Source organism: Rattus norvegicus, chromosome 16 (genome assembly GCF_036323735.1).
Source record: "Rattus norvegicus strain BN/NHsdMcwi chromosome 16, GRCr8, whole genome shotgun sequence".
Classification (NCBI taxonomy): Eukaryota; Metazoa; Chordata; class Mammalia; order Rodentia; family Muridae; genus Rattus; species Rattus norvegicus.
The window spans coordinates 10,868,688-10,881,703 of record NC_086034.1 but is presented as its reverse complement, the minus strand read 5'-3'; the positions used below and the strand labels follow the sequence as shown (position 1 = coordinate 10,881,703).

At 43.1% G+C, this 13,016-nt stretch overlaps 1 protein-coding gene across 5 annotated transcripts in view; it reads right to left on the bottom strand.

Annotated features, from left to right (window-relative positions):
- Grid1 (glutamate ionotropic receptor delta type subunit 1) overlaps window positions 1–13,016 on the bottom strand; it is a 749,167-nt gene that overhangs the window by 12,481 nt on the left and 723,670 nt on the right. For 4 of the 5 annotated variants that reach the window (XM_063275757.1, NM_024378.3, XM_063275758.1 and 1 more), the window contains 2 exons: window positions 7,940–8,106; window positions 1,068–1,308 (listed from right to left, as the gene is read on the bottom strand). In XM_063275757.1, the coding sequence (XP_063131827.1) occupies window positions 1,068–1,308; window positions 7,940–8,106 (408 nt within the window). Of the gene's footprint in view, window positions 1–723; window positions 815–1,067; window positions 1,309–7,939; window positions 8,107–13,016 lie in introns of all 5 variants that reach the window. The other variant, XM_039094853.2, reaches the window with a different exon arrangement.

Below are 13,016 nucleotides of genomic sequence, written 5' to 3'. Positions count from 1 at the left end.
GCTAAGTGAGATCATCCCGCTCTGCCCTCTCCTGCCTGCTTGTATTTCCTCCCTGGTTTATTTTGCTTTTCTCCTTGCTCTCCCAGCTCTGAAGCCAATTAATGAACCTGTGTGTCACCTTGGCCTCCAGTAAAAACAAAACAAGGAATATCAGGCAAAATTCTGAATCAGGACTGCCTTTAGACAGAATGCCGTTGCTTTTATGACTTCCTATTTAAGATTTATCTCCAGGATCTCTGCAGAATTTCTAAGCTGAAGTCTGATTGTTGATGAAGCCAGGGTGTGTGCAACAAGCAGCGACTAGAAATGGACGAAGAGCCTAGGCTTTCTCATAGATGCCTATGTGTATGTTTCTGTTGGCGGAGGATCAGCACAAAGTGGCACTTTTTGACACCTCCTTTAGGGGAACTACCTTACAGGAGTTCATTTCAAAAACAAAATCAGAAAGTGGCCTTGAAGAACAAATAACCCAATAGGATGCACATGTCAAGGGACAGAATCAGCACTGGTTGGTGTCACAAAGTGAGAGAAGTACCCAGAAGCTAGAGCCTGGACAGAGCATCAGTATGTCCCATGGTGGCAAGGCTACACCTTGTGAAAACAAGGGTGAGAGGAAAGGCAGTGCGACAAGGGACTCAGGGAAGCCTTCCTGGGGTCACTGGGCCTACTGCTCTGTGTGAGACACCAAAGAGAACCAAGAAGGAATGCGGGCTCCTCTCTTACCCTACAGGTGGTCTCTCCAGGTCAGGGTGGAAGCACATGAGCGGGGCAGGGTGGGGAAGGGCTCTCTGGTGCTGCCCATGCTGTACCTGCTCTATAGATAAATACAGGACTTTAGTGCCCTTGGCCGGTCCTTTGGCACTTTGTTCAAACATGTAAACATCCCTTACATTTTCTCTATTTATTTAAAAACAAAATGAAGTATGACATATTCCCCCAATATCAAGGCTGCTGTGTCCAGACAAAATGACTCAGATAAATACCATCTGGAAGAAAACCACCCACCAAATAAATGGCCCAGGGAGACACCCTGCCACCGGACATGGCGAGGCTATGAAGATACCAACCTCTTTGGGGGTCTCCTGGTGGCACCGGTTGCTGTTCCACCATAACTCTAGAGCAGCCACGAGGCAGGCGAGAAGGAGGCCAATGGCCAAAATGCAGAAGACCCCAGCGAAGCTGTGCAGCTTAAGGGATTTACCATCAGTCTGTGCACTGGAATGGCTGGTGAGGTCGCAGCGGCCTGTGTGTGGCCACCACTTCTGCTTGAGCACATCCAGGTCCCCTGTGTCTTGCAGCTCCAGGATCCTGCAAGACACAACACAGGTGAGCCATAGCCATTGACTTCCTCAGCTTAGCGATCTGGCCCCATCACTGGCCTGCCGTGCTTACTATCATCATAGCAAGTCTCAGAGTCCACAGTGTGCTCTACACACTGCCTGCACACAGACTGCTTTTCTGGGAACATATAATGACATGTTTTTCCTCTCCCTCCTCAACCAGTGGTTCAGTGATGAAGCTTATTAGGCTCCTCATGTGGATTGTAGAACGAGTTCTCAGGATAAACTTGGGACACACAGAAAAGAGTAAGGCAAACCCCAGAATGCACACCTAGCATCTTCACAGTCATAAAACTGCTATCAGTCAAAGGTTAACATCTGAAAGTCACACATCTTGAACTCCAGGGTCTGAAATCCAAAATACTTCAAAATCTGAAACTTTTTGAGGATCTATATAATACCACAAATGGAAAATTCCACATCCATTCTCTTATATGTCAATAAAATAAACTTTGTTTATGCAGAAACTTATTTAAAACATTATATAAGATTACATAAGGCTATATGTATATAATACATAAGAAACATAAATGAATTTCATGTTTATACTTAAGCCCCATAAAATCCAAAATCTTAAAACATGTTTTGTCCCATCCAATTTGGAAAATAGAAATTCCACTTTTCTGTCTTGTCTGTCCTAGTAGGATTCCTGTTATCCTTTCTTATTCCATTTGGTTTAAGAAGAGTCTGCATTGAACGATGCTCAATGCTGCTAAGCTTATTGTCTAAAGATACAAACACCAGCCCTAAAACAATGAGGCCCACAGTGTAATGACATTAGTTGTGGCAAACAGGAGGAAATGAAGTAGAAGTGCCAGGAAGCCACACATGTCAGGGGTTCTAAGCTGGATGCTTAAAGAGGAGTTTATGAGGAGACAAAGGCACAGTGAAACTAAAGGAAGATGAACCATGAAGTGTCTTGCGGTCGTCTAGTTGTCTCTGATGCAGCGTGTAGCTATACTCTTACAAGATCTTTCTGAATCCTTAATGCCAACCCTCTGGGATTGATTTCCATTGTGTTATTTTACAGAGAAGGAGATCAAGGCATGAAGAGGTGAAATACTTCCCATGGTCACTTTGAGGTTGATATCAACTGATACAGGAATATGTGTCAATATTCTGTCTGTTGCAAAGGGATAATTGTAATTAAGCAGCTACAACAGAGAAGTAGAGAGGAGAGTGAGGAAGAGTGAGGCATAGGATGAAGACAGTGAAATGGGTAGTCTGAGGTGCGATCTCTACCCAAGGTGAGTGAGGGAGTCTGGGTGCATAATGGTAGGACAATTCCTCATGGTGGCAGCTAGTATCACTGTGGTGTTTTGTGACTTCTTGGGCTCTACACAATGAACCAGCCAGATATAACTGGTAGTTTCCAGATTCAAAGTAGGGAAGCCTTTCTATTTGAAGAGTAGTCCTTGAGTCTAGTCCATGGAGATGTATTTAGCTCATAATTCAGTGACTTCCTTGAGTTCTGGGTATGTGCAGTTAGTGAACAGCAGAAGTTCAATTGGATAGTTGTGTAGTCTCTGCCATGGATCTAAATCTACAGGTCTGAGTCTGGACCTGCATACCATATATGGGTCTACATCTTAAGAACAAAAAGGGCATCAGCCTGAGAGTACCCCTGGATGTGTCTGTATCATGGATCCATCCTGTAGTAGCCCCTTACTATCAGGGAAGGACCTGGCTAAGAACAGAGTAGGATTTGACCTCATCTGTGTGTTATTAGATGAGGGCCAAGTTCCACTTAGCCTCATAGATCCATGGTTCCCATTTTACTGAATAGAGTAGCAACTTTCCATGTTTTTCCATGTGCAAGCTTAGTAGATATCAAAACAAAAGCTACTTGTTAGCAGATATTTATTCTGTCAACGAATGTGTGAATGTATTGTTGAATAATGAAAACAAACTGAAGATTAAAAGGGCCCTGGTGAAACTATAAAAATATCCAGCAAATAATTCAGGGCAATGATAATCCCAAAAGGCTTAGAATGTGACCATGCCCAGAACACAACAGGATTTACAGGTACATTTGTGTATTTTGTTGCTGTTTTTGGAATGTCCCTGAAAATCACACCTCTCTGTAATTGTGTGTGGCATGATGAACTGAGCAGCTACAGAGTCCTTCTAACTATCATGCATGGCATTACTCAGGCCAGGAAAACTGCATGTGGCCTTTGTTAAGTCTCTGGTGGCTAAGAAAAGAAGGGTGAGCTTAGTGTACGTTACAGAAGCTGATATGCAGATGTACAGGGCTCAGGAGGAGGCTAGTAGCTGAACTCCAGAGCTTTGTATTTATAAATACAATTCTTTACTGATGGAGATTAGTTTTAATCCAGACTCTGAACCTCTCAACCCTAACCCCCTCATCATCAATATCTGAGAATAAAGGTACTCATTTTTAGTGTCCATTAGGTTATAATCCAATGAGTACAGTAACAGCATCCATAAAAGCTAGTTAGTAGTTGTATGGTCAGATGGCCATAATCATCAACTTCTTCTTAGGTCACTCTTTGCAAGAGCTACCTCTTATTGAGAGAACACTGTAGGGGCAAATCATTCATACTGCTTCATCTGCCTAACTGCATGCAGAGCAACACTTAATATATCTGTTTTATTTCCTGAAGGCCTCAGCACAGAATCTACCTGATTTGCCCAAAGCTGTAATTAGAAAGGATCAATGGTTTTCTTCAGCTCTGGGCCATTAGTGATCTGGGAGGCCATGCTCTTTCTGTAACAACTTGCTATTATCCAAAGGTCAAGTTCTGGCCTGGGAGATACTAAGACCTGGGACAGTCTGTAGGGCCTGATCTCTTCACACTCTGTCTAGGGAATGGTTCTGATGCCTAGATTGGGAATCTGTATGTGAACACTGAAGGTCCAGTTCCCAAATGGTTCTTGATCAATCAAGAAAGTTGCTAGTGGCCAATGAGCTGGGCGGAATAGGCAGGACTTCCAGTTTTCCTGCAGGCAGGCTAGCAGATGCAGGAAAGGAAAAGGATTAGCCAGGATTCATAGGGAGAAAAGCCACCAGTCATGTCAGTAGAGTGTAGTGCCTATTGGCTAATTTCCCTACTGAGTCTAGGGAAGCAGTCAGGAGGTTAGAAATATAACTAAGCTGAGCATAGATTTAGGGTGCTAAGCTAGGAGTGAAAAGAAGGGTGCAGTAGCCGGGGAAGCTTAGAAGAGTTCAACCATTAAGCTAAAGCAATATAAAAATAAGCTACAGTGTGTGTGTGTGTGTGTGTGTGTGTGTGTGTGTGTGTGTGTGTGTACCTGGGTGGGGCTGGTAGCTTGGTCTGCCTGGAGCTTAAAGTGGAATAGCAAGAAATATACATAACATTTCTGGGCAACATCAGGTGGGCTGCTTAAATTTTCTGACCTTTTCTCCTCATAATTGTATGTATCTTTTATGGCATGTCTTATTTCAGGAAGAATATATGACAATTTACAGGAAAACAGAATAAAAAAAAACCAACAAAATATGATAGTATTAATGTAGAAGCAACAAGTCATGGGTACAAAATGCCTTCAAGAATAAGGCTAACCTAATGTGCACTATAACAATTTATACTCCTACTTATGAGGAACCAGAGTGATAAGAGCCATTTCCTGAGGCCAGTTTTTCTATTTTCTAGACAGATATAATTGCAGGTGCTTTCCTTTATTCAATGGTTGTGGAGCCTGCTACACAGTAGGTGCTCAAATAAATGGCTATTAAGTTGCTAAATGTTTATTGACTGCCCACTCTGCATCCTGTGGTCTGCAAAACTGTTACAACACATAACACACACCATATACGCTTACATCTACATCCTAGCCTCTGTCAAAGCAAGCAAATAGCTTGACTCCTAAAATGAAGGGAAAGGAAACCACAGATATTCTAGATAAGCCTGGAATCTACTACTTATACAATGCAGACCCTTATTCAAATGGCACAGTGTGTTGCCCTCTGAAGCACCCCACTTCATTTTTCTGAGGCACAGTCAAGATAAAGACAGCTCACAATGGGCTTGCAATATGCTACAGAACCTCTTCTAGAACTAATAATAACAGAAAGTTAGAAATAAAGACTGAAACATTCCCCTAAGAGGCAGATGCCTGCCTGTTAGAAGGAGGGATGTGACCAGTTCTTGGGGAGGCTATGCCATGGAAACACATGACAATATTGCAGAAGGTTAGAACAGTCCTCTGAATACATAATCTTCTGATATAACTAAGATGGAAAAATTATTTCTTGCAAGAAATACATAGACCCTGGGAAGTTCGCATTTTTTATGGTGATGACTGCTATGGGAGGGAGACCACATGCTGGCTGTGGTCTTTAACCAATGCAGCCACATAAAGAATATCTAAGTCCTTCAGCATACAACACAGCTATTGGTAATAGAGGGGAGCAACACCACTTCTCCTGACTCACCTCTGTCTTCTCCACCTTGAGGATTTTCACTTTTCCTTTGACCCAATTCGGTATTCCTAACTGCATTATTGCCCTGAGTCTATCTGACAACACTATAGAGACTCAAGCTTCCTAGTCAACATCTGCTTTCTTCTGTTCCTAGTATATTGACACTTATTTCCACAGACTTACAGAAGAAGTTAGAGGCTAGCTCAGGGGCCTCTAACTTCCCACTAATGGGTCCCATACATCCATGAGCACTGTCTTGAGACTCATCGGCTGTTTGGGTATTACTGTTCCACTCACCCTATGGACTGCCTTACCATCTGCTCTACAAAGTTGTTTGCAGGTTGATGGTCTCTGCAATCACCCTGAAAGTCCTATCTATTAAAAATCAGCATGCATAAACTTCAGAAATGCCATTGTATTCTGAATCCCAAAGAGAAGCCATCATTTTTCACACATTTAATTTGAAGAGCTGAAAGATACCTCTTTCTCTCTTATCACTGTTCTCCACTTCAGAGGGCAAAGCAAGGAATGGGATGTGTGCTTGAAGTTCTGGAGAAAACCTAAAGCCACATTTACCTTAGCTGTTCCTATACCCTCACCAAGTTTCGCAAGCACAACACTGACTACATTGGTTGCAAACCTTACTTCTCAGACTTCTTTGGTGAATCTGATGCTTAGCTGATCCTGAGGAAGAGGATCCAATCTATAAATCTAGAAAAGGACAGGTGGTAGGGTTTGCAGGTCCAATAGTAACATGGTCCAGTGCTGGACTGGAACTCAGGAGAACTGGGTGCAGAAAAAGCATAAGGTACTGAGCTTTCTCCCTTTCTCCCTGGATTACAGGTTAGAAAGCAGGTGGTCTCCAACAATTCTCCTGGATCCATCTGGACATTCTTGAAGTGGATAACACACAAATGCTGCAACTCATGTGTTAATCAGGCAACTGGTGGTTATCCCTTAGCTTGGCTCTGAATGGACTCCTTTATGACAACGTTCCTGCCCTCTCTTGTTGGGTTTTGATGAACCAACGCAGAGCCTTCCCTTAGAACTTCCTCAATCTCCTCAATTCTAATTCCTTCCTCAGAAGGATGCCACATCACAGATATGTCCAATCTGAGGGTCTGAGGCTAGACCTCTTAAGAGGCAAAAGCCTTGGCTAGTAAACCTGCTGCAAGAAAATGGGCATTGAGTTTATCAATAGCCTTCAGTTCTACCCTCTGTGCTTAAATCCAGATTATTCAGACCATATAAACTGATATGACAAAGAACCAGCATGGAATAAGGAGATATTGTTATTCTAAGGAAGAACAGCAGTTTGGAACTTTCATGGCCAATAGTCTAGACCTAAGCAGACTCAAGAGACAAACTCATACCAACGATCACATGGGAAATGAAACACAAGGACAAAGTACACATGCTGTATTGGTTTCTAATAAAGACATCCATTTAGTTCAACACAGTTGAAAACTTCCTGTCTACTTAACCATCCCTCCTCTTTCTCTGCAATGCTCCTGTGTTTCCCTAATATTAATGAGAAGAAATCAGAACTAATTAACTCTCAGAAGATGGCACAGAAACCCAGAAGCCTACTTTTGATGTGGGGAGAATGGGGAAGAAAGGAAATGAGAGCTTGGCTTCTACTAACAACAAAGGGCCAGGTCCATCTCTTGCCCCAGAGGATAGCAGCATTTATCTCATTCAACCAGGAAATGTGATCCAAAGTCCACAGGCCCCATCAGGTCACTGTGATGCAGATGGAGACAGTTTGCTTCTCTGACTCTCTTACTTTGCATCTCCACATGGATGACTCACACTTTGAAAATATACTTAAAAAAAAGAGATTGTTCGGCTTCCCAAGATCCCACTTATTCATTTATCTGACCAACTCCTATGTGTCTCAGCTATCAAAAAGTCCTTCTGGGTCCTTTCAGATGCCTTCTTCCGCCAATCCAACTCCTGGTACACTGCTTGACCCTGCACTGATATCATCTACATATATCATAGTTCCATCCACAGTACTGTCTTCCTACAAAGAGACCATGAACTTCTTTCCATCCTAGTACCTATGCAGGGCCCAGGAAAAGATATAGAGAAAGACATAATGGTCCATAACTAGTACTTAGGAAGATGGGAGGAGTAAATGCATTGATGATAGCTGCCAAGGCTGCTGGAATTGTCTTGTTGTGCCTACCTCTGGGAGAAGAGGTCCCTGTAGGGGCTGCCATGTTGCAGGGCAATCCCATAGCCCTTGCTGCTGATGCTGTTGCCGATGACAGTCACTGAGCAGTCGTCATCTGTCAGGGCTGCATACTCAACCACGGCCACATCCCACAGAAAGGCGTAGTTCCCCTTCTTTGCCTGAAAGACCCAAATCACCATGAAGCCCAGCATGGCTATGTAGCTACAGAGTTTCAAGCAGTACAACATCTCAATAGTTGGGTTGCAGGGACTCCTCTAAGTGGTGCCCCTCATACTATACAATGAATTATCTTAGCATTTTTGATGTGTAAATACACCACCAATTGAAACCATTCATCCTAGTAGATCCATCTATAGTTCATAGAGCAGGTGGAGAGAATGAGCTAGAGGTAGGTCACAGTGACATTGACCTGCTTCTCAATTTAGTACACTCACCCCTGGGGAGAGCAGAGAGGAACATTTGGGGATTAAGATTACAGACCAGAGCTTTAGGGGGCACATAATACCATGTGGGTGGGGAAAATATAAATGCTGAGGGGACCGTGATGTTTTTTATAAATAACCTCCCGACTGCTAAGTCTTGCTTGCCATAAACAGTGCCTCTAGGTCGCCAATATGGAATACCAAGTAAAAGCACGTGTCCAGAGTTTGCTAGGCACAGGAAGAGCCCATTATGGAGTAGGATCTGATGGTTACAAACATGCAAGGCTTCTGCCACTTGTCTTTCACCGCATTTACATGAGCATAAGTATATGCACTCATGCACAATGTACACGCACACATGCACCTTTTAATTTCTCCGTTTCTGGCAGAGGGGATTGAACCAGAACTTTGCTGTGATGTCTAGGCTGGCTTTAAATCAGATCCTCTTGCTCTAGCAAGAGCAGGTTTCCAGCCCCAGTACTTCCATACAGAGGGATGGTGGCAGATTCTCCCACTGGGAATCTAACTGCATCCCTAGCTGATCCCCCCCAAACCCTTCCACAACAGACATTCCAGTTCTATCTTGAGCAGTGAATCTAAATTGGACTAAAATTTGGGCACTCGAAAGGAATGTGAACGGCTTTTCTTCTTCCAAAGAGGCATTGTCACTTGGCTTTCTTAAAACACTGCACAACACTTTAATGTATCGGAGGGCCTAGTTTCCTTTCTCTGTTGAACACAGTTTCTTCTTGCCCTGTTGTCCCTCCCTCGATGGCTCACATTGGATGCTGTAAAGCATGGCTGTAGATTTGGTAATGGGGCTGAAGCATCATAGACAAAATTAAGCCAAGTAGGCAAGCTGTAGGCTTCTTGGTACTGTCCAAGGCATTGTTCCAGTTCCTACCTTTGTTGGCTTTTCATTTCCTCTAAGCTTCTTCAGGAAGCAAATGGATGCTAAAAATCAGACTTTTATTTCTTAGGATTCTTCTTTTTTCCTTTGGGTGGGGGAGGTTAGGTTTTGAGAAAGGATCTTACCATATAGGCCAGGCTGGTCTTACGGCATGATCGCCCTACCTATACCTCCCAAGTAGTGAGAGCCTAGGCATCCAACACCACACCTAGCAGGATGCTTCTATTCTCAAGACCCAAAGTCCCTATAACCCAAGCTGTCTTATTTCCGTGGCAGATTCTTTCCGTTAGAAATAGTTGTGGACAGAATATGACCTTCTGCACTGGAAACTGGCTTCTCGCAGCCTTTCACACAGCCTTGTAAGAAATGACACACACCGGTGTCACACACTGCCTGTCACCTGCAGCACCATTCAAATATTAATACCAAGGCCTCATTCCTTGGTCAGTCCAATCTCAGAAGTCTTAAAGGACTTTAATCCAGGTTGCAAAATTACACACATCTCTCTCCCTCCACACAGGAAGATAACAGTCTTTGTAATTTTCCCCTGCTGGCAAACAAGTTTTCCCATGAAAAGATATAAATTTTCAACCTCTAGTACCAAGTTTCTCTGCAAAATGTTGACTTATGACCTAATATTTGGCTTCAGTCGGACTAGGGAGCATTTCACATCCATGCTTGCAATTCAACATGACAATCAGACACGGTTATTTGTACGATTTCAAAAGGGCATGTCATGTTGAAGGAAGAATTAAGATCAGCTTTCTATCTACTTCTCAAGTGATGTTTCCCAAAGGAAAAAAATGAAATAAACTGGCTCAGAGCAACTGGAAACTGACTTCAGAATAGTCCCTGTGGTCTTTCAGAGGGGTGGCTGGAGTCCCTCAAGCCACAAGTCCATGAGCATGCCGTGTGTAGACTCACAGATAGGCAAGCACAGCCGCAGGGGGAAAGCCTGCATCTACAGCCCTATTGGACTAGGCTGCACAGAACACAATATCTGAAAACCATGCAGGCAATGCCCCTGCTTCCACTCCAAGCTACACACTAAGGATTTTCTCTAGAAGTAAGAAGTTGCCTTCTTGAGCAGATGGGTGATCCCAAATACACACCATCTCCATTTGTAAACAATGACCAAACTAACCACTGTTTTTCTTGTTCGCTTGAGGAAACATGGCTAGACACTTGCTATGACAGGACCCAATTGCAAAGGGGCAGGCAGAATCTGTATCATCCTATAGAACATATTCTTAATGCAAAACAAACAAAAACAAAAAACAAAACATTAAAACCTTTCTGCCATCATCAGTACCCCAGAATTCTCTGGCCCATGTCTCTTAGCCCCTCCCCCAGTAAATTACAGTACCAAAATTTCCCCTTAAGGAGGATATTTTGGACCTTGACGTTATCTCCACAATCTTTCTGGTGCATCACCAAGGCTATATGAGACACAGCTATCTTCAATGTGTCTAGTTCAAATGTTTAGAGAGAGGGATCAGCCAGTAAAATGTTTGTTGTACATCATTTTAGTTCAGTTAGTTCAGTTCGGGAACTGACTTCAGTTCCTGAGCACTCGTGTAAAAAGTCAGGATACAACTGTAAGCACCTACAATCCTAGTGCTTAGGAAAATAAAGACAGGCAGTTCCTAGTGCCCTCTTAACCCACTTGGTGAATTCCAGGTCTCAGTGAAAGACTTTCTCTTAAAAAAATAAAGTTGAGAACAATTGAGAATGATACCTGTCGGTGATTTCTAGTAACACACACACACACACACACACACACACACACACACACACACACATCTACATGTATCAGTGTCAAGGCATTCATAACAGTCATAGTTCTGTCACCTTCATGTCACCTCCTACTTGATCCTTTGTATATAACCTCCACCTTTTGTTTAAAAAGGCTAGGATACACTTTCTTGTAATGTCGGAAGCACTTTTGTTTGTCATTTGAGAGGGTTTTTATGTGTAGTCCTGAAACTCACTTTGTAGACCAGGCTAGCCTCTAACTCAGAGATCTGCCTGCCTCTGCCTCTGCCTCCTGAGTGCTGGGATTAAAGGTATGTGCCACCACTGCCTAGGAGACCCAATTTTCTACATACATTCTAACAATTATAAATCTACCTTCTTATTTGGTGTTATTTCTATACAAGCAGGGTTTGACCATATTGGGGACACCAAGTGTTTCAAGTTCCCGAACCTCCAAAGAACCAGGACTCCTCTCTAGTTCCTGTCCTTCCTGTGACAATCACCTTTCCTATGAAAGTTTTATTTGAATGTAAGATGTCCTTGCTAGGCGCATGCTTTGAACATTTATTTCCTAGCTGGTGGCACCATTTTGGGATACTTTGGAACCTTTCCAAGGTAAGGCTTTATGGAGCCATAAGTTACCACAGAAAGCCTTTGAAGGTTACGCACAGGCCCTGGCTCTTGGCTTGCTCTTCGCTTTCTGGCTCTCTGTGATGTGAATGGTAACCAGGACATGACTCCATCAATGAGTTTAAAGATTCTGTCATTTCACCCCGCCACATAGAACGAATTGTATCCCCCACCCCAAACTGAAGGCTAGATAATGTCCCTCCCTCAAGCTGCTTGTGTCAGATGCTATGATCACGGCAATGTAAAAAGTGACTAACATACCAAGCCAGGCTTTCTTTCCACTCTGCTCCCTGATTCAGCTATCTAGTCCAGCCTCAGGGTCCTGTCAAGTCTCTGGTTTCTTTGGGACAGTATGTCTATCACTTTCCCTCCACCTCCATCCTACGTGCCTGAGACTCCGTTTCTTAAATCTCTCATGCTAGGACACAACACCAATTCCTTCTTTCAATAAGGAATGTTTCAGACTCTGAGAAGAATTCATGGATGTAGGAATTTAGCCTGTTCCCAACTCTACCATATTCACATAGAAGATGAGCCCAGCCACCGCCCTGTCCTGTCCCACAGTCCCTACTCTAAATGTCCCCATGGATCTTTGAATTCACTATTTTCACCACTTTCTGCTTTTTCTTCCTTCTGCCTGTGTCCCTCAGTGTGGTCTTTCCCTATCCTATCAAAAGGCTGTGATGAGCAGCAGGAGGAAGCATCTGAAAACAGGCATGATGGGCTGTGAGCTGCTTCGAAGCTGAGTGTCGACATGACTTCGTAATGCCTAAGAGATCAAAGCGATACTACAGCTCTTGCTGTGTTTTTAACACAAAACCAATCCAAAAACTTTTCCACTCTTTTACTGGGCTGAATTACCTTTATCTGGCTGTCTATTTATAATACTAAATGTATTCTCAATTTCTAATCATTGATTTCCATGTATCATTCAGCTGCTGAAAAGCTGGGCAGCAGACAGGGCCCTCAATACACTGTGAGGTTCTTCCAGCCTTTGCCTCTAGGTGAAGCTTCCGTGGCATATGCAGCCAGCTCCCCAGTTTCTTGAGATACTGGAAGGCCATTTAGGATTAGGTCTGGAGTCCTGGGATATAAGTCCAAACTTCCTCTCAGTGCTGTAGAGGGGATTTGTAGATTGGTTTTTAAAAGGAGAAATGGCAAAGTTAAGATTGCCTTGAAATATAATGTGACTGCCTACAATATGATTGTTAATTAAAAATGACCAATTTTAGTGAAACTATTGAAAAATCAGATTGTCTTTCATAGTCCCTAGTATGAGAAAATGACTTTGGAAAGTAATGTAGCATCATATAATGGACATTTAGAGTTCTTATATCTCTTATCCTGGCAA